Source organism: Tursiops truncatus, chromosome 1 (assembly GCF_011762595.2).
Source record: "Tursiops truncatus isolate mTurTru1 chromosome 1, mTurTru1.mat.Y, whole genome shotgun sequence".
Taxonomy (NCBI): domain Eukaryota; kingdom Metazoa; phylum Chordata; class Mammalia; order Artiodactyla; family Delphinidae; genus Tursiops; species Tursiops truncatus.
Window position 1 is genome coordinate 80,079,584 of NC_047034.1, and position 19,167 is coordinate 80,098,750.

General features: G+C 39.9%; 1 protein-coding gene across 5 annotated transcripts in view; it reads left to right on the top strand.

Annotated features, from left to right (window-relative positions):
• SPAG17 (sperm associated antigen 17) overlaps positions 1-19,167 on the top strand; it is a 172,559-nt gene that overhangs the window by 125,593 nt on the left and 27,799 nt on the right. For all 5 annotated transcript variants that reach the window (XR_012333560.1, XM_073809001.1, XM_073809010.1 and 2 more), the window contains 8 exons: positions 1,277-1,459; positions 2,423-2,536; positions 3,077-3,122; positions 5,286-5,385; positions 5,604-5,651; positions 8,250-8,349; positions 9,075-9,177; positions 14,312-14,443. Coding sequence is in view for 4 of the 5 variants with exons in the window: in XM_073809001.1 (XP_073665102.1) it covers positions 1,277-1,459; positions 2,423-2,536; positions 3,077-3,122; positions 5,286-5,385; positions 5,604-5,651; positions 8,250-8,349; positions 9,075-9,177; positions 14,312-14,443 (826 nt within the window). In the remaining variant the exon portion in view is untranslated. The remainder of the gene's footprint in view (positions 1-1,276; positions 1,460-2,422; positions 2,537-3,076; positions 3,123-5,285; positions 5,386-5,603; positions 5,652-8,249; positions 8,350-9,074; positions 9,178-14,311; positions 14,444-19,167) is intronic.

Below are 19,167 nucleotides of genomic sequence, written 5' to 3' on the forward strand. Positions count from 1 at the left end.
CTCTATCAATTATTAATGTGGGACTTAGGAAAAGTCACACTGCATGTCTTAACTCCTTATCTGAAAAATGAAAAGACCACACCAAATGGTTTACTAAAACTATCTCCAAGTTGAAAATACTGCACTGTGAGAAATAATATACCACACCTGAGATTAATGAAGGAAGTTCATTCTCTTCCTCCACAGCTCCTATATCTATGACCTTCTATGCCCAGTGGAGTGGCCACCCAGGCAAGCCTCTGAGTAGCTATCACTGACGAGGCATTTGGCACTGAAGAGCAATTTATTTTATTTTATTTATTTATTTTTCATAAATGCTAGAGAGTGAGTGGAGAAAAGGGAACCCAACCCTCCTGCCCTGTTGGTGAGAATGTAAATTGATATAGCCACTATGGAGAACAGTGTGGAGGTTCCTTAAAAAACTAAAAATAGAACTACCATATGACCCAGCAATCCCACTACTGGGCATATACCCTGAGAAAACCATAATTCAAAAAGATACATGTACCACAATGTTCATTGCAGCACTATTTTCAATAGCCAGGACATGGAAGCAACCTAAATGTCCATCAACAGATGAATGGATAAAGAGATGTGGCACATATATACAATGGAATATTACTCAGCTGTAAAAAGGAATGAAATTGAAGAGCAATTTAAAATGAAACACATCAAAGCACACCACTCCTGAAAATCAATTACAAGGAGAAGATAGAGATGTTAATCTACTCAAGGCACATGTTTCTGCCCAAGAGATCCCAGGAAGATTCTAGTGGCATGCTTAATCTAGAATGAGCTCAAAGACCTCCCAGATCTATGGGATGATTTCTCTCTCAAAGGATCTCTCCAGGTCAAAATGAACATGGAACCAAAAAGTTAAAGATTGTTAATTCCAAGTGTCTTAGGCTCCCTGTGGATTTTAAGGAATAGTTGCATGCATTTGGCATAACCGAGGCTGCTGCTGCCTCACCATGGCAACAGCATGGCTTAGCATTCCCCTAAATGCTATCCAGTGGGACATCAGGCAACAGATTTTTAAATATCCTTATTCTTGGTAACATATTTAAAGAGGAAAACTTGCCCAGTTCTGTTCCCAATTTCACTCATATTTGCAAACCTTTTTGAGAGCAGGGATACATTTTTTCACTGTGGTATTCCCTAACGAGTGGTTCCTAGCATAGAGTGTCTACATAATAAGTACTCGGTGGAAAAAACAATTCTAACGGTGAAATATTCTCATTTGTTTGGTGGTTGTTTTGCTTTGTTTCGTTAATAGAAAAAAACTCCAGGACCTCCATTTGGCACTCAGATTTGGAAGGGCCTCGACGTTGGGTCCAAACAGCTAATGAGCACCCCAGCCCCTATACGGAAGAGCCCCAGTGTGCTACAGATACGCCAGTTCATCCAGCACGAGGTCATAAAGAATGAGGTGAAATTGAAACTGCAGATTTCCCTGAAGGTAATGGAATTCTGGTAACCTGACCCAAAAGAATCAGGAACAGAGCAATCATTCTTCTTGGTTTCCTGAGGAACCTGAAATTATGTAATTCTGCCAATATTTATCTAATGCAACACATAAATGTCAATCTTCTAGAGGGTAGGAGGTGGAAAAGGCAGAAAATGCTTAATGGTTCCCATAAGGTATAGGAAGTATTGAGGCCCCAAAGACATTGAGAAGATAGGTAACTTTTATATGTGATTGCAATGTCGTCCTCCTCCCCTCTCAGTATATGGAAAACTGATCTAGTAACCTCTGGAAAAAGGTAGAACTGCATATTAACTTGATACTTGTCAGAGGAAGAAAAGGATTATTGGTTTTGGGAAATAGTCTAAGAATTTGTACATATATAGTTAACTGTATAAGCATATCTATAACATCTCACTGTCAAGTGTGTCAGCTCTCTCAGAACAGGTATCATATGTGTTTTGTTTATGGTTATATACCCAATACCTGGCATACAGCAGGGGACCGTTATTTGTGAAAACAGATCAAATATTTATGCAAAAGGTAAAGTATATTTCTCTTGGAAGCAAAGGCATGAACTGAGTAACTTACATTCATAGATCTCATCATAAAGGCTATACCTGGAAAGGACTCTAGAAATCATGTAACCCAACTCTGTCCATTTTATTGATGAGGACACTGGAGCACTGAATGAGAAGCTGGGCCTCTCTGAGGTCCTCAGACAATTCTAATGTCCTGTGGCTCTTAAAGCTTTGCTTTTGGACTTTTCAGGTCTTTGCTTATTAACGTATTAAGGAAAAGCCTTTCCAGATTGCTTGACCAGTAACTGGTTGTTAAGCCTTGTGAACTTACATATTCTTAACCTTTTTGTAATATTTCAAGCTGATGTTGGCTATTCTGTGTCTCTCTCTACCATATTTCTGCATTTTATTGATCTCTTTTATTCTACTGATTTAGGATTATATAAACCATATTCTAAAGAAAGAAGATGAGCTACAGGAAATGAGAGTTAAAGATTCCAGAACTGAGGAGGAGAAAGCCAAGGCTGCAGATCTCCTCAAGCTAGTTATGGTGAGAAAGAAATGTTTTTTACTCTAGTGGTTTTACTATTGTTTCAATATTAAATGCTTTGAGACAAAATATTGTAAATAATAGCTGTTTCTGCCACTTCTATGAAGCATTTTCTCCCTCCTTATAATTTCTTATTTCTGTGGAACTCTGATCCCTTATATATATCGAATTTTCCAAAAGCTTTTTAGGCTCTTCCTTAAATAATCATAAATAATTCTGAAGGCTCTTAAATAAAAGTTTTTATTGTCTTCAGAGAAACTGACATTCATTGAAATGTCTTATGAATTAATGAATGAAATAGGAAGAAGGACGAAAAATCAACTTCTACACTTAAAATGATTTCCATTTTTAGAAATTTGCTAAGTGAAAGAAATGACTAAAAAAAATCATGTCACTTTTTGTATTGGCATTAAAAAACTAATTCATTTTATAGTAAGTTCCATAAAAGATCAATTTGATCACATAAGGAATCCTTCTAAACAAAGTAAATTTTGTATGTAATATAATCATCATCATTAAGGAACTCTATCTTCATTTCAGTCTTTCCCTAAAATGGAGAAAACTACAGAAAGTCGTGATACTGAAGGTAATTACATTTAATATTTTTGTGCAAAATAGTTACAGATTGCAAAGGAACAATCTTAAATACACTTCTCAGTTATTCTCTCATCTGATAGCAAAGTACCATGTACATATTTCTGTTGTCATATTGGCCATGTTGTATTGTAATGATTTTTTTTATATATTTTTTTCCTGCCTAAATTGTGAGATCCTTCAAACCATGATTGCCTCTAATTTATCTTTAACTATCACATGTTGAATGATAAAAGTTGACATTTGGCTTTTAAGTTAGCCTCAACTTGCATTTAGAACATAGCAAATATACAGGAAGGAAACAGTCAACCAACCAACACTCTACTCCCAATACACACACACACACACACACACACACGCACACACAGAACTTTGGAGCAACTACACAGGTATCACCAAAATCTTGCACTGTTTTGCACTATATGTGGCCCAAGCAGTCTACTCTTGGAAAGCTTATTTATGTGGGGAAATATACAGCCCCAACAAACTTGGTTATATGGTTTCATAGTTCACAGAAGACAAGCAGTGGAGAATTTTTGTGGTTTGGGGTTTTCTTTTCTATTTTGGTCATATGACAAAAGTCAGAAAGTGGCAGCCACGGGCTCCATTCAGCCCACAGATGTGTTTTGTGTGTCCCCCACAGTGTTGTCTTGCACAGTTGCTTTTGTTGTTTCTGTATCTGAATTTTCCTTATCTTGAAATGTCCCATTACCACACAGTGACATGTAGCTGAAGATGATTATCAGCTGCCCCTTTAGAACTGCCATGAACAAAAGAATCCATCACAGCCACAGTGTCTCCTGTCCTTACACTCTGTTGTCACTCTTTTACCTGGGTGGCCTCTTATGTTACGGTTGCCAGATTTAGCAAATAAAAATACAGAAGGCCAAGTTAAATATGAATTTCAGACAAACAACAAATTTTTTTGTTATAAGGATGTCCCAAAATAACATGGAGCATACTTATACTAAAGATTTTTTGTTGTTCCTCTGAAATTCAAATTTAACTAGATGCCCTATACTTTATCTGGTGACCCTACATTGTAGCATTTGAATTTTTAACCTCTGGTGTGAGGGAACAATCACTGTAAGGTAAATGCACAGGCTGCCCAATAGTGAAGGACAAATCAAATGTATTTTTCAAACAGACAAACAGATGCAGGAATCAGAGTCTTGCATGTTTACAGCTGCCCCTGACACATTAATAGTGGTGATCCTAAGTCAATGCTCCCCAAAGTACTTCCTAAAACACTAGTCTACGGGACAGCTCCAGAAAAAAAAAGTGAGTTCTATGCTAACATAAGTTTGCATACTGCTGCATATTGCCTTATTTTCTTAGACAGCCACAAAGTACATGAACTAGTTAAGGGTCCAGAAAAGCTCTACAGTAATGAAACATATTTAACCTTGTAAAAATCAGTGTTTTCCAAACTCATATAACCATGAAACACGGAGCCTTCTTTCTTTTTTAATCTCCTGTTAACATCCCTCCAAGACCATGTTCTCTGGAATAACCTCTGAGAACCACTGCCCAAATTATCAAATAACTGTTGTATTATATTCATATTCTTAGGTTTATATCTTTAGATATTGTTTTAGAAAAACAATTTCAATATGTGTTTAATTTTTTTTTTTTTTTTGCGGTACGCGGGCCTCTCACTGTTGTGGCCTCTCCCGTTGCGGAACACAGGCTCCGGATGCGCAGGCTCAGCAGCCATGGCTCACGGGCCCAGCCGCTCTGCGGCATGTGGGATCTTCCCAGACCGGGTCACGAACCCATGTCCCCTGCATGGGCAGGCGGACTCTCAACCACTGCGCCACCAGGGAAGCCCAAGTGTTTAATTTTTTTGAGCTTTGGTGCTTCAGATGTGAAGAAATTCAGTTAGGTAGAACACTGACGCCCCCAGTGATGTGGGACAAATGAGGTGTCACTTACATTTTACATTTTGACTATAAGATGTGTGTTCTCTAAAAGGGTATTTCATAGAGATACCTGGTTTCCTGTTATATTATAGTTTGGTCATGGAAATTCTAGTAATCACTTGATAGACTCAATATAGGCTCTTAGAAAACATCTCAAATGAGTAATTGGGTACTGATTGTGTGTTGGGCTGTCAAGAAGTGAGGATAAAAGTTAAATGCATCTGTTTTTAAAGTTGCAGCCCACCTAACTGATGTATTCAAGCAGTCTTTGGCTAATACTACAGAATGTCCACCAGAAACCGTTGAGACAGATTTCTCTGAAAAGAAACGGAGGTAAGCTGATCAATAATGTGTTCCAATCAGTACTAAGGAAATGATGAGGAAATGGAGAGGCGCGGGTGTCATACAGTGGGTGACTACATCAAGGAATTAGCCTTTCATCTTCCATGCTGTTAACAATTTATCATACAAGGGTGGGTTTTCTTTTATTATCTGTAGGCTGAGAACATTGCCCTTTTTCATCATATTTTTTTTCCTTTCGTTTTACACAGGCACGCAGAAACAACAAAGCGCTGGAAAGAAAAGTTAGCTCAAAAGAGGTAATTCTACCCTGAACTATACATAAAATAAGCATGTGAAAGACCCAGTTTGGTGGAGTCATAGAATTTTAGAATTGGGGGGGTTGCAAAGTCCTACCATCCAGGCTCCCCGATGTTCTTTAAATTCTGCTACATTTCTGCCCAGCAGTCATCTTTTGGGCAGTGACCTTATTATCTTTTGAGGAAGCCCATTTGACCATTACCATTTGACCATTAGGTAGATCCTCTCTCTCTCATAAGCAAGGGAACTCTCAGGTATTCTCTGTGCTTTGGTAATTCTAATATACTAATAAATATTCTAGAACTTAATGCAGAGCATAGTTGTAAACATGCAAGGATTCTTATAATGCACACGAGGAATGTGCTCTAAGCATTATGTGCTCTGGTTTCCTTTCAATCCTAGCTGAGGATTCCAACCCCAGCCCTCTTGCCCTAAAGAAAGGAAGCCAGATATATTTATTGAGTGTATAGTAGTACATATGGTACCACTGTACACATTTGCATGGCTCCTCTCCAGAATGACTCCCAGGATGAATACGCTTCTTAATAAAAACGTCTGGGCTACCTTGTGGAATGTGTTGGAGAAGTAGTGAGATAAGACCTTAGGTCTCATGGGCCACCCCTCTATACAAGGTCAAACTAGAAGTATATACTGTCCTGTAGAATATCCCTGAAAGGATATCCAAGAGCCTGGTGACAGTGAGTGCTTGTGGAGAAGGAAACTGGGAGGTTAGGGGATAGTGCAAGATGGACTTCCTTTTCATTATGTACTCTTTTCTCCTTTTTGAATTATGTACATTTGCATGTGTTATCCATTCACATTTTAAAAAATTTTTGAAACATTAACAATTTCGAATTTTAACCCATAGGTAGGAATGGCAAGCCAACAAAAGTTTTTGAAGAAGAAAGTGAAACACATAATTAGATATATGTCCTAGAAAGAGAAGGGCTGGCAACATGGAAAATGGACAGGGGAGGAGGGTTAAGGAAGGAGAAAGTTTCAAGGAAATAGAAGGTAGTCAACAAATGTCAGATGCCATGGAAGAATCAGAAAGGAGAATGAAGAGAGGAATTTGTGCTTATCGGTTGGAAGGTTTATTGATTTCTTTTGTGAGAACAATTTTAATAGATTGATAGGCGGTAGCCAGACTGCCATAGATTGATGAACGAATCCAGTGAGGCAGTAGAGATATTTTAATGAGAAATTCAAGCTGTTTAAATAAGACGATTTTCATTCAGCCAGTATTTCCAGAGAGGCCATCTAGTATAAGAGAAAGAGCACTGTTCTTAGAGCCAGCAGACCTAGAATCAGCTCCAATTTGATTATTGGCAGACTGTATGATTCCAGCTGGTTGTTTTACTTCAGTAAAATTTACTTCAGGAATTCAGTTTGCTTATCTATAAAATGAGGATGATTAGACCACCTAGTATCTAAGATCTCTGTCAGTTCACTAACAGCTGACTTGCATAAGCACTTCTCAAGATCATGGGCTTTGGTGCAGGCAACCTGGATTTTAATTCAGACTTTACTTCTTACTACTTACTTCTCTATGCCTTGAATTTTTGATGAATAAAATGGGAATAATAATAGTAACTCATAGAGTTATTGTAAGATTAAATGCAAAGTACTTTGCAAAGTTTTCCTGGCATGCAATAAGCACTTAAAAATGAAAATTTTTTCAGATAGGGTTAGGTTTGGCTGCATTTAACGGACAACCCCCAAATCAGTGTTTTACAAGAAAGAAGTTTGTTTTTCCTAATGTAAAAGAAGTCCGAAGTGGGCAGTCCATGGCAGGCAGTGCCACATCATCATCAGGAACTAAGATTCCTTCCTTTCTTCTGTTCCATCCTTCTTAGCACATGATTTCCATCCTCAAGTTTGCTTCATAGTTGCAAAATGACTGCTGCAGCTACAGCCATTTCATTCATATTTTAGGAAGTAGGAAAAGAGATGAAGCAAGGACAAAGGGAAAGCCTTCCAGCTGAGTTAGCCCTCTTTAAAAGCTTTCTGAAGTCTTACCCAGTGACTTCAGTTTACATCTTACTGGCTATCCGTATATAGAGGGAAGGCTGGGAAGTGTAGTTTTTAGCTGGACTATTGCCTCCCCAGTACATTTTCTAATATGGAAAGTCAGCTAGCAAGATTATGATTGTTTTTATTTTACTTTGTGATCATTAATTGCATTATTCATAAGCCATTCATTCCCCAGGTTTCAGTGTTACCACTGCTACTGAAATTTCGGAAATCAGTAGAATCTAGCTGTCAATTAAACCTCAGAGAAACGGAAAGACATGCAAAAAGGTCATCCATGTGGTTTGTAGCCTTTTGAGATGAAGTGTAAAACCAGACTACTAGCTGGTATCATTATTTCCTGTCTCACATGAAAGTCTAATTTCTGAGGTCAGAAATGTGACCGATTCTAGAAGAAGCAGAAGATGAACTGAAACAAGTTGACAAAAAAATGCCCGAGTTAATTCTTACCAGTTTTGTTAGTGATCCCCATTTTCTGTGGGATTTAGAGCTGAAACAAAAGCAAATAACACTTTTTCGTTAATGTTCTGTGTCTTCTTTTGCATCGTTATGGAAATATCCACCAGGAAGGAAATTGAAAAAACACAAAACTATCTAAAGGAAATTAGGAACAAAGCAATATCTCCGTACTACAAATCTGAACTAAGCAAGTTATATCAGTCTCAGGTAATTGAATGTAATTAACAAAAATTGAATGAGTCTTCATAGAAGTTGATACAATGCCTGTGCTTTTAATGTAACCTACCTATCCTGATGTTTCTTTCCTGCTTCAAGCATCAACCCAATTGACTAACCCATGCTCTTCAAATCATGTCCTCACCAGCATGTGAGAGGGAAATTCTTTGCCAGTGTATTCCTACAGCTCTACCTCCCTGCCTTGCATTATCACTATTAATTATGTTCTCCCATCTATTTTAAGCTCTTTTTGGGTTGAATTCTCCCTATTGATGATTATCCTCCGATAAATCCCATTTTGAAGTTTTTATTCTATTGAAATGTCCTCACCCATCAGCTGCTGAGGCAACACTGAGAGATTGTGAGTTCTTGGAAGCCCATGGAAGGAGAACATGGCTCTCCTTTCCTATGAAACCTTGAAACTCTCAAGCAAAGGGAGGATTTTCATGTGTTCAGAACTCCCTGTGCTTCAATGAAAATTCCAGATGTTATTCTTAACCAGAGGCTGCCTGACAAGAAATTATGGGAAATTATGACTAATTAACAAAATCCAGAATTGAGTTAATCAGTTTCTTGAACAACTTGTAATTTGCAAACTTCCTTTTCAGGGCCTTCAAAAATATGCTTTTATCACTGCTTACCAACTTATCATGCTCGTAGCACTTGCCTTTCAGCTGTGTGTAAGTCTAAAATAAATCTTTGATTTTTCCTTGAAGTTTAATTATCTGGACACCCTTTCCAAAAACTTGCCTTCTTTTACCAAGAAAGACAAGGATGCAAGCAAAACAGCTGTTCAAAATACATCCAATCTTCCTCCAGGTAATATGTTCATGTAGCTCTTATTCCTGTTAATGTAGAACATAACTAGTTCCTACCACTTTTTGTCTCAGTAACAGCTAATGACATAACACAGTGTGACCTATATATTATAGATTTGGCTGAGTTATATGAGGAAACTAAAATGTAAATAAAATTTAGTTTTCATCCTGTATGCTTAAAATTTACCTAAAAGCATTAAGAAGACCTGACTAATTTAAAAATCAAGGGAGTGATGAAAGGTTGTTGGAGAACAGTACGTTTACATGGTCTCCAAGTATCACCTCACGTATTACCTGCTAATTATGAGGAGGAGAATATGCCTTTACAATGGAGGGAGATGGCATTTTCCACCTTAACCAAGTGATCAAACTTCTACCATATGTGAGACAACCTAGCATTAGATGTTTTCTCATTTAATGCAATATGAATATTGTTCCTAGAACCTGTGTAGAATTCTCACCAAAAATCCTTAACCTGAATTTAATCAAAAGGAAACAATCAGACAAACCAGAATGTAGACATTTAATAAGACAGCTGACCCGGGCTCTTCCAAAAAGTCAATGTCATTGGCCCCATGGCTCCATCCCCGTTTCTCTCACTTCAGTGAGGCCCACGCTTTTCACGCATCACCTCAGGGAGCGCTTACTGCATGAAGAACCTCAGGGTAAAGGCACGGCCACCAAAGCAGGAGTGAGAGCAACTTGACGCCGGGAAGGAGACACTAAAGAGGCTGCAGCCGCAGGAGGCTGGAGTCCTGGCCCCCGTTGGCCTTTCCCAAGGGCTTCGACAGGGCGCCTCAGGCCTCGCCATCTGCTGAGTGCCGCCCACCTCACGGACACCATCCTGCCTCGCTGACCCAGTCGCCCTGTTGCCAGAATGAGCTGATGTCTGAAAAGTGCTCAGCAGAACCAGGCACAGCACGGGCCTCTCCTCTTGTGGTTTCACTTGCCAGTGACCACTATCTTGATAATTCCGTATGGCTGACAGGCTCTTGGTGCTCTGGCCGGGTGTCAGGCCTGAGCCTCTGAGGTGGGAGAGCCGAGTTCAGGACACTGGACCACCAGAGACCTCCTGGCCCCACATAATATCAATTGGCGAGAGCTCTCAGAGATCTCCGTCTCAACGCTAAGACCCAGCTCCGCTCAAACACCAGCAAGCTCCAGTGCTGGACACCCCATGCCAAACAACTAGCAAGACAGGAACACAACCCCACCCATTATCAGAGAGGCTGTCTAAAATCATAATAAGGTCACAGACACCCCACAACACACCACAGGACTCGGTCCCACCCACCAGAAAGAAAAGATCCAGCCTCACCCACCAGAACACAGGCACCAGTCCCCTCCACCAGTAAGCCTACACAACCACTGAACCAACCTTACCCACTGGGGGCAGACACCAAAAACAACGGGAACTATGAACCTGCAGCCTGTTAAAAGGAGACCCCAAACACAGTAAGTAAAGCAAAATGAGAAGACAGAGAAATGTGCAGCAGATGAGGGAGAAAGGTAAAAACCCACCAGATCAAACAAATGAAGAGGAAATAGGCAGTCTACCTGAAAAAGAATTCAGAGTAATGATAGTAAAGATGATCCAAAATCTTGGAAATAGAATGGAGAAAATACAAGAAATGTTTAACAAGGACCTAGAAGAACTAAAGAGCAAACAAACAATGATTAACAACACAATAAATGAAATTGAAAATACTCTAGAAGGAAGCAATAGCAGAATAACTGAGGCAGAAGAACGGATAAGTGACCTGGAAGATAAAATAGTGGAAATAACTGCTGCAGAGCAGAATAAAGAAAAAAGAATGAAAAGAATTGAGGACAGTCTCAGAGACCTCTGGGGCAACATTAAACGCACCAACGTTCGAATTATAGGGGTCCCAGAAGAAGAAGAGAAGAAAAAGAAAGGGACTGAGAAAATATCTGAAGAGATTACAGTTGAATACTTCCCTCATATGGGAAAGGAAATAGTCAAGTCCAGGAAGTGCAGAGAGACCCATACAGGATAAGTCCAAGGAGAAACACGCCAAGACCCATGTTAATCAAACTATCAAAAATTAAATATAAAGGAAAATATTAAAAGCAGCAAGGCAAAAGCAACAAATAACATACAAGTGAATCCCCATAAGGGTAACAGCTGACCTTTCAGCAAAAACTCTGCAAGCCAGAAAGGTGTGGCAGGACTTATTTAAAGTGATGAAAGGGAAAAACCTACAACCAAGATTACTCTACCCAGCAAGGATCTCATTCAAATTCAATGGAGAAATTAAAACCTTTACAGACCAGCAAACGCTAAGAGAATTCAGCACCACCAAACCAGCTTTACAACAGACACTAAAGGAACCTCTCTAGGCAGGAAACACAAGAGAAGGAAAAGACTTACAATAACAAACCCCAAACAATTAAGAAAATGGTAATAGGAACATACATATCGATAATTTCCTCAAATGCAAATGGATAAAATGCTCTAACCAAAAGACACAGAATGGCTGAATGGATACAAAAACAAGACCCATATATATATGCTGTCTACAAGAGACCCACTTCAGACCTAGGGACACATACAGACTGAAAGTGAGGGGTTGGAAAAAGATATTCCTTGCAAATGGAAATCAAAAGAAAGCTGGAGTAGCATTTCTCATATCAGACAAAACAGATTTTAAAATAAAGACCATTACAAGAGACAAAGAAGGAAACTACACAATGATCAAGGGATCAATCCAAGGAGAAGATATAAAAATTGTAAATATTTATGCATCCAACATAGGAGCACCTTAATTCATAAGACAAATGCTAACAGCCATAAAAGGGGAAATCGAGAGTAACACAATAATAGTAGGGGACTTTTAACACCCCACTTTCACCACTGGACAGATCATCCAAAATGAAAATAAATAAGGAAACACAAGTTTTATATGAGACATTAGACCAGATGGGCTTAATTGATATTTATAGGACATTCCATCCAAAACCAACAGAATACACTTTCTTCTAAGATCAGGAACAAGACAAGTGTTGCCCACTCTCACCACCATTATTCAACATAGTTTTGGAAGTTTTAGCCACAGCAATCAGAGATAAAAAAGAAATAAAAGGAATCCAAATCAGAAAAGAAGAAGTAAAACTGTCACTGTTTGCAGATGACAGAATCCTAAAGATGCTACCAGAAAACTACTAGAGCTAATCAATGAATTTGGTAAAGTAGCAGGATACAAAATCAATGCACAGAAATCTCTGGCATTCCTATACACTAATGATGGAAAATCTGAAAGAGAAATTAAGGAAAGACTCCCATTTACCATTGCAACAAAAAGAATAAAATACCTAGGAATAAACCTACCTAAAGAGACAAAAGACCTGTATGCAGAAAACTATAAGACACTGATGAAAGAAATTAAAGATGATACAAACAGATGGAGAGATATACCATGTTCTTGGATTGGAAGAATCAACATTGTGAAAATGACTCTACTACCCAAAGCAATCTACAGATTCAATTCAATCCCTATCAAACTACCACTGGCATTTTTCACAGAACTAGAACAAAAAATTTCACAATTTGTATGGAAACACAAAAGACCCTGAATAGCCAATGCAATCTTGAGAAAGAAAAATGGAGATGGAGGAATCAGACTCCCTGACTTCAGACTATACTACAAAGCTACAGTAATCAAGACAGTATGGTACTGGCACAAAAACAAAAATATAGATCAATGGAACAGGATAGAAAGCCCAGAGATGTACCCATGGGGAGAGGGAAGTATAAGCTGGGACAAAGTAAGAGAGTACCATTGGCATATGTACACTCCCAAATGTAAAATAGATAGCTAGTGGGAAGCAGCTGCATACCACAGGGGTATCAGCTCAGTGCTTTGTGACCATCTAGAGGGGTGGGATAGGGAGGGTGGGAGGGAGACACAAGAGGGAGGGGTTATGGGGATATATGTATACGTATAGCTGATTCACTTTGTTATACAGCAGAAACTAACACAACAACGTAAAGCAATTATACTCCAATCAAGATGTTAAAAAAAAAAGTAAATGTCATTAAAAATTTTTTTTAAACATGAGGTGATTGTTCTATAATAAAAAAGACAAAAGAGGCATAAAAACTACTTGTGATACATACATTTTGGTTGCTGGATTGAGAAAAAAACAGCTATCAAAAATATTTGGATGAATTACATGAGTTTGATTTAGGGACTCTATATGAGAGGGCATTGTTGGATTACTGTAACTTTTTTCGGGTTTGGTGATGCTGTTGTGGATGTGTAGGGGAATGTCTTCATTTCAGGAGGTGCATATTGAAGAATTTAGGGATGACATAAAATTTAGTGCTTCTCTTTAATAAACTGGGTGGTTAAAATGCCCAGATAGAGGGATTTTCTACTGTACAATACCACAAATTCAGCTGCCTGGAATGAGCACAGCCAATTACCACAGAGTTTGCAAAGCAAAGATTAAGGCTGGAACAATGACTTGTAGATGTGATGGGGCTAAATCAGGGATGAAGTCTGATGGTGCTTGTGCTGCCACCTGCACCCTGGGCAGAAGACACTAACCAATCAAACCTACTCTCCCCTTGAAAGGGGGCGAGGCCACAGTTTCTTCAACACAGTCCTCCGGGCAGCCACCACCATTTAACCAGGGTTGGTGTACACACAAGTTGAAATGTGTTTGCATCCCCAGTGCTTGATATATTTATTTAAAATTTGTTTCATTTTGCACTGATTTCTTAGAGTGCATTTTAATAAAGAGCTATTTAAGAGTGGAAACTTTTTAAAAAATATCACCTTTTAGTTACTCTTGCCAAGTAAAAGTAGGCCAAATTACCTGGTCCCTGTTTCATAAGCCAACAAGGTAACAACTACTATGTGGTCATAAGGCCCGGAAAGAACCAGCTAGCTCCTTGGGAGTTTGAGTTTTACAGATACTGTCCTGTTTGTTAATGGCAAACATTTGTCATATAATGATAATCCCAGCCTCTTAATGGCTTTCTTCCATTTAGTCTTTCTAAAGACGGTGGGGGGAAAGGCCCCTTGTTCATTGTAATACAAACATTAGTAGTCATTGTATCATTGTCCAGAATATCATTTTAAAATATCTGTTCTGGTTTTCTTTTTAAGATTCCCAGAAAAATAAAGTTGCAGAACAGGAATCCTCAGATACGCTTAGTCTTCCAAAATCGGAGAACTTTGTGAATACCAAGGAGTCTGCTAGCCAGAAACAAACTGAAAATTTAACAGCATCTATCAAAGGTATGGCAGTCATTTGCTTTATCTCATTGTTTCTCAACACTGAACATCATTTCTTTTTGGAGTATGGGAGATGGCCCTGGGGACTGAGGGCATGGTTGGCGGTTACAGAAAAAATTCTAGAGGGTCATGGATCCTGAACCTATGGGACTTTGTAAGGCTTCTTAGCACAGCAAAGTATCTCAAAAAATATTTTGAGAATGACTACAAGTCCCACATTGAAGGAAAGAGATGACAAAATTTTTTTTAAGATTTGTTATTTTTATTTCTTCATTTTATTTTATTTTGATTCATTTATTATTCTATTTTATCCCTCATAGTTCTAAGAGCTTGTGTGGTTTACTGAAACTCAGGAACCTGGTAGCTTTGTTTGAGCAGCCAGTGATTTGGTAGTTGGACTTAGATTTACCTATTACTTCCTTGTTCTGCAGGTGCTAGAAGAGAAACGTAAGATGTAGTCTCTGTCTTGCACAGCACATCGACTTATTGGGGTAGCAGAAACTGAAGTGTGGAATACTACAGAATAATATCTAGTTCCCGTGGAGTCACATTACACTGATTTCACAGCAGTTAATTCAACCAAATATGGGTGGTAAAAAAAGAAAGAAAGAAAGAAAAACAGTAATTTAAATTGTGTAGATACATTTGCACCCCTTGATTCCTGTGGGCATGTTCCATATTGAAAGTGAGCTGGGAATCTGCTGGGAATCTGGGAATCTTAGTTACCTCTTATAGAGGGAGCATCTTGCCACATTTACGGGTGAATTAGGGATTTACCTTGTACAGGCCTTTTGCCTTCCTGATTTAATCTTATCTCTCTTATAAGGTTTATTCATTTAGGGTGTGATTTACTCACTGCCAGGCATTGTTCTAGGCATGGAAATACAGCAATTAAGAAGCCAAAGACATATGCAGCTGAACATGCTATGGGCAAACCTAGACAATAAATAAGTAAACACATCAAATTCAGATTATAATAAATGGTGTCACATAATGTAACACTATAATGTATGGAGAGTGTCTCGGGGAGAGAGACAGCACTCCACTAGGGGGTTTGAAGGCCCCTCTGTGAAGGGACATTTGAACTGAGACAAGAAGGACAAGAAGGAGGCAGCCATTCAAAGACTGGGGGGAAGGAATATTCCAGGTAGTGGGAACAGCAAATATGAAGGCCCTGAGGAGAGAAGAAACAGAAAATAAGGCATGGAACTGGAAGAAAATGGTCATCAGAACAAGTAGAAGGTGAGGTCAGAGAGAGGGACAGCAGTGAGATCCCGTGATGCTGCATAGGGAACTTTGAGTTTTATTCTAAGTGGAGTTGTAGTCAAGCACCACTGGAAGGTTTTGAGCAGCGGGGTCGTTACCTGACTAATTTATATTTGAAAAAGATTCCTCTGGTAGATGTGTGGCCAATAGCTCATGGCGAGGGAAAGGAGAAGTGGGGAAGGTGGAAGCAGGGAGGAAGCAACAGAAGATACGTGTGAGTATGGACAGAGACCTGGACTAAGGAGCTCGAGGTGGAGATGGTGAGAAGCAAATTAATTGGAAATATATCCTGGAGGTAGAGACAACAGGGCTTGCTGGTCGATTGGACATGAGGGTGAGAACTAAGAGGCATCAAGGGTGATTCCTAAGTTAACTAATGTGACCAGTTGTGAGGCTGAGAATTGGTAGCTGTAACAGGTTTCCAGATGGTGCTGATGGTGCTGATACAGGGCCATGCTTTGAGAACCAACCTAAGGCAAACTCTAGAATGTAAAAATCAGGCAGAGGAGGAGCCAGTTAAGGCAGCTAAGAAGAAAAAGCCAGCAAGGTAGATGAAAAATAGGAGAGTGAAAATGACTGAGTGTTTCGAGTATATTAAGTGCTCCTCAAAAGTCGAGTAAGATAAAGAATAACCATGGAATTGGGCAATAGTGATCACTGGTGATCTAGACAAGAGCAGTTCCAGGGCACAGGGGAGACCAAAGCCAACTGAAACTGCTTATGTGTAGAATGGCTAAAGCGGAATCAGCAGCAGCAGCAGCGGGAATACATAGATGTAACCAAGAGTCTTGTGGAAAAGAATAAAGTAGTGGGACGGCAACTGGAGGGAGATGTGTGACCAAGTGAGAGGTTTTTAAAAAATTAGACATACTAGAGCATGTTGATTTGCAAATGATGATAATTCTGTAGGAAGAGAGAACTTATGATGCAGGAGAAGGGAGCCTGATTGCAGGATAGCAAAGTGTTAAAGAAGGTGAGAGAACATGACATTTGGGGCAGACCCTGAGTGGCAGATTTGACCTCGGTTGTGAGTAGGTCACCTCATCCACAGTGACAGGAGAAAGGAGAAAGAATACAGATACATGGTATTGGGGAGATGAGTGAGTGTGATGGCAAAGGAGTGGATATAATGATAAGAATATAAAATCCATTCCAGAGAAACAGGAAAGCAAAACAAGAAAGGGTGACTGATTGTTTAAAGTGACAGTGTCCATTGATTAGAGGTCTCAAGAAGGTCAAATAATTGCTTGACAGATATGATAGAGTAATAAGCTAGAAGAATAGGAAGTAGTGATCTAGAGAGGGTAGCTTGAAACAGAGATTTGGAAAGTGGTAAAATTACTGGTGTTGCCAAGGGCAAATATATGACCGTGGGAGTTTCTGAGATGGAGAAGAGGAAAAGATGAAGAAACAGGGCGATGGAAAAATCAGAGCAGACAGGGTGTTGGATGGGTCATCCAGGGGATGTCACCAAAAGCCATGAAGTGGAAGACCATCCAAGGTGTCAAGATCTGCAATGAATCAAGGGAATGATTGAGAAGGTCAGTAACTGACAACTACTTGGAGATGTCGTAGGTAAAACAGTACGATAGCATGAGAGTCAAAGGAATGGGAGTGTTTGAAGGAGCAAAAAAATTGTTTTGAAACGAGAGGGACACCTACAGCACCCCTACACGCTGAAATACTTGAGCTAATAAGAGACAATAATGTGATTCCACTGTAAGTGGTAAATTAAATTTTGATATAAACAATAAAGTTTAAAGAAGTTCAGAGTAGGAAGAGATTAACACAAGCAGTGAGGAAAACTTTATGGGAGAGGTGGTCTTAAAGAATAAATACAATTGCATAGATTTTAAAGTTTAAGATTGGATCACCTGAGATAACCCTCATTTCGCTTGAGGAAACTGAAACCTAGAGAAAGTCAAGCAGCATCTAAAATCATACAGCAAATTTGGGACTGCGCCAGGGCCAGAAAATGAGTTTTTGACTCTGAATTCTCTATAGTTTACTACACTACCCTCCAGATGTAGGGAAGAGAAGAGTATTTTACACACACACACAAAAAAAGAAAGAATGTGTTCAAAAGCCTGAGTAGAAATGAACTGGAAGCTATTGTAAGTAGATCAGAGTATTCTGATTTGGTACTAGTACAAGAAATGTTTGGGAAATAAAAGAGAATCAGAGGTGATTTGGATTTGGTGAAATAAAACTGAACTTGTCAGCATTCGCTATGATAACACTGCATAAATCCTATAGTGGCTAAGCAACCAGTTTTGGGGGCTGTGAGCTGACTGTGCAGCCTGCAGGCAGCACGTGCTGGAGTCAGCACCAGGCCCCTGAGATCTGTCTCTTCCCAGCCCCACATTCAACAACACCACGTTGAGAGCATGAGTCAGCCACCGTGAGAAATCAGCAAATGCCACACACTTGCAAAGTGTACCAACCAGGTCGGTTTTTCTCCGGGGAGGCAGTTGTTAAGCTTTTTTTTAGCACACCCGCGCCCTCAGGCAGAGCTCAGGTGTATTCTGCTCCCGTGATGAAGGAGCCCCACCCTCTGTGGCTGGCTGTCCTCAGGACACAGGGTCGGAGCTCAGGAGAAGTGGATCAGGACCATCAAGAGAGGTGGATTGCGGGCTGCCGCTCTCAGCCTCTGCTCAGAACTGGCGCAGCCGCTTCCACGTACATTTATGGGTCAGAGCAAGTCCTAAGGCTGAGCTCAGCGTCAACAGGGCAGAGAAATACGCTCCATCTACAGGGAAGCTGTGCTCAGAGATGAAGTACATAAAGCTATGCTCTGAGAGGAGGCAAAAAACCAAAACCAAAACATTATTGTGCATAAATACCACAGTCGACCTCAGCATAGAAACAGGGAACCATTACTTGCTCTTCAGTTGTGTCGGATTCAGCCGTAATTTCAGATGATTCCACTAGTTGGACTATCCCAGTTGTTTAAAGATTATTTATTTATTTAATTTACTTTTAGCTGCATTGGGTCTTAGTTGCAGCACGCATGATCTTTCCTTGTAGCACATGAGCTCTTCGTTGTGGTGCCCGGGTTTCTCTCTAGTTGTGGCATGCAGCTTTTCTCTCTCTGGTTGTGGTGTGGAGGCTCCAGGGCGCGTGGGCTCTGTAGTTGCGGCACGCAGGTTCCTGAGCGCGTGGGCTCTCTAGTTGAGGCTCGCGAGCTCAGTAGTTGAGGCGGGCGGGCTTCGTTGCCCCATGGCATGTGGGATCTTAGTTCCTTGACCAGGTATTGAACCCGCTTCCCCTGCATTGTAAGGTGGATTCTTTATCACTGGACCACCAGGGAAGTCCCCCAGTTGTTAAGTATTAAAATACTTCTGTATCAGCTCGTGACCAGCTGCTGTTCCAAGCCCCTCAAGTACTCCCTCCTCCTCCCCCCATCCCTAGGGAAGCCCTGGGTAGGCTTCAGTGGATAATAATCCATCTATTATGGGAGG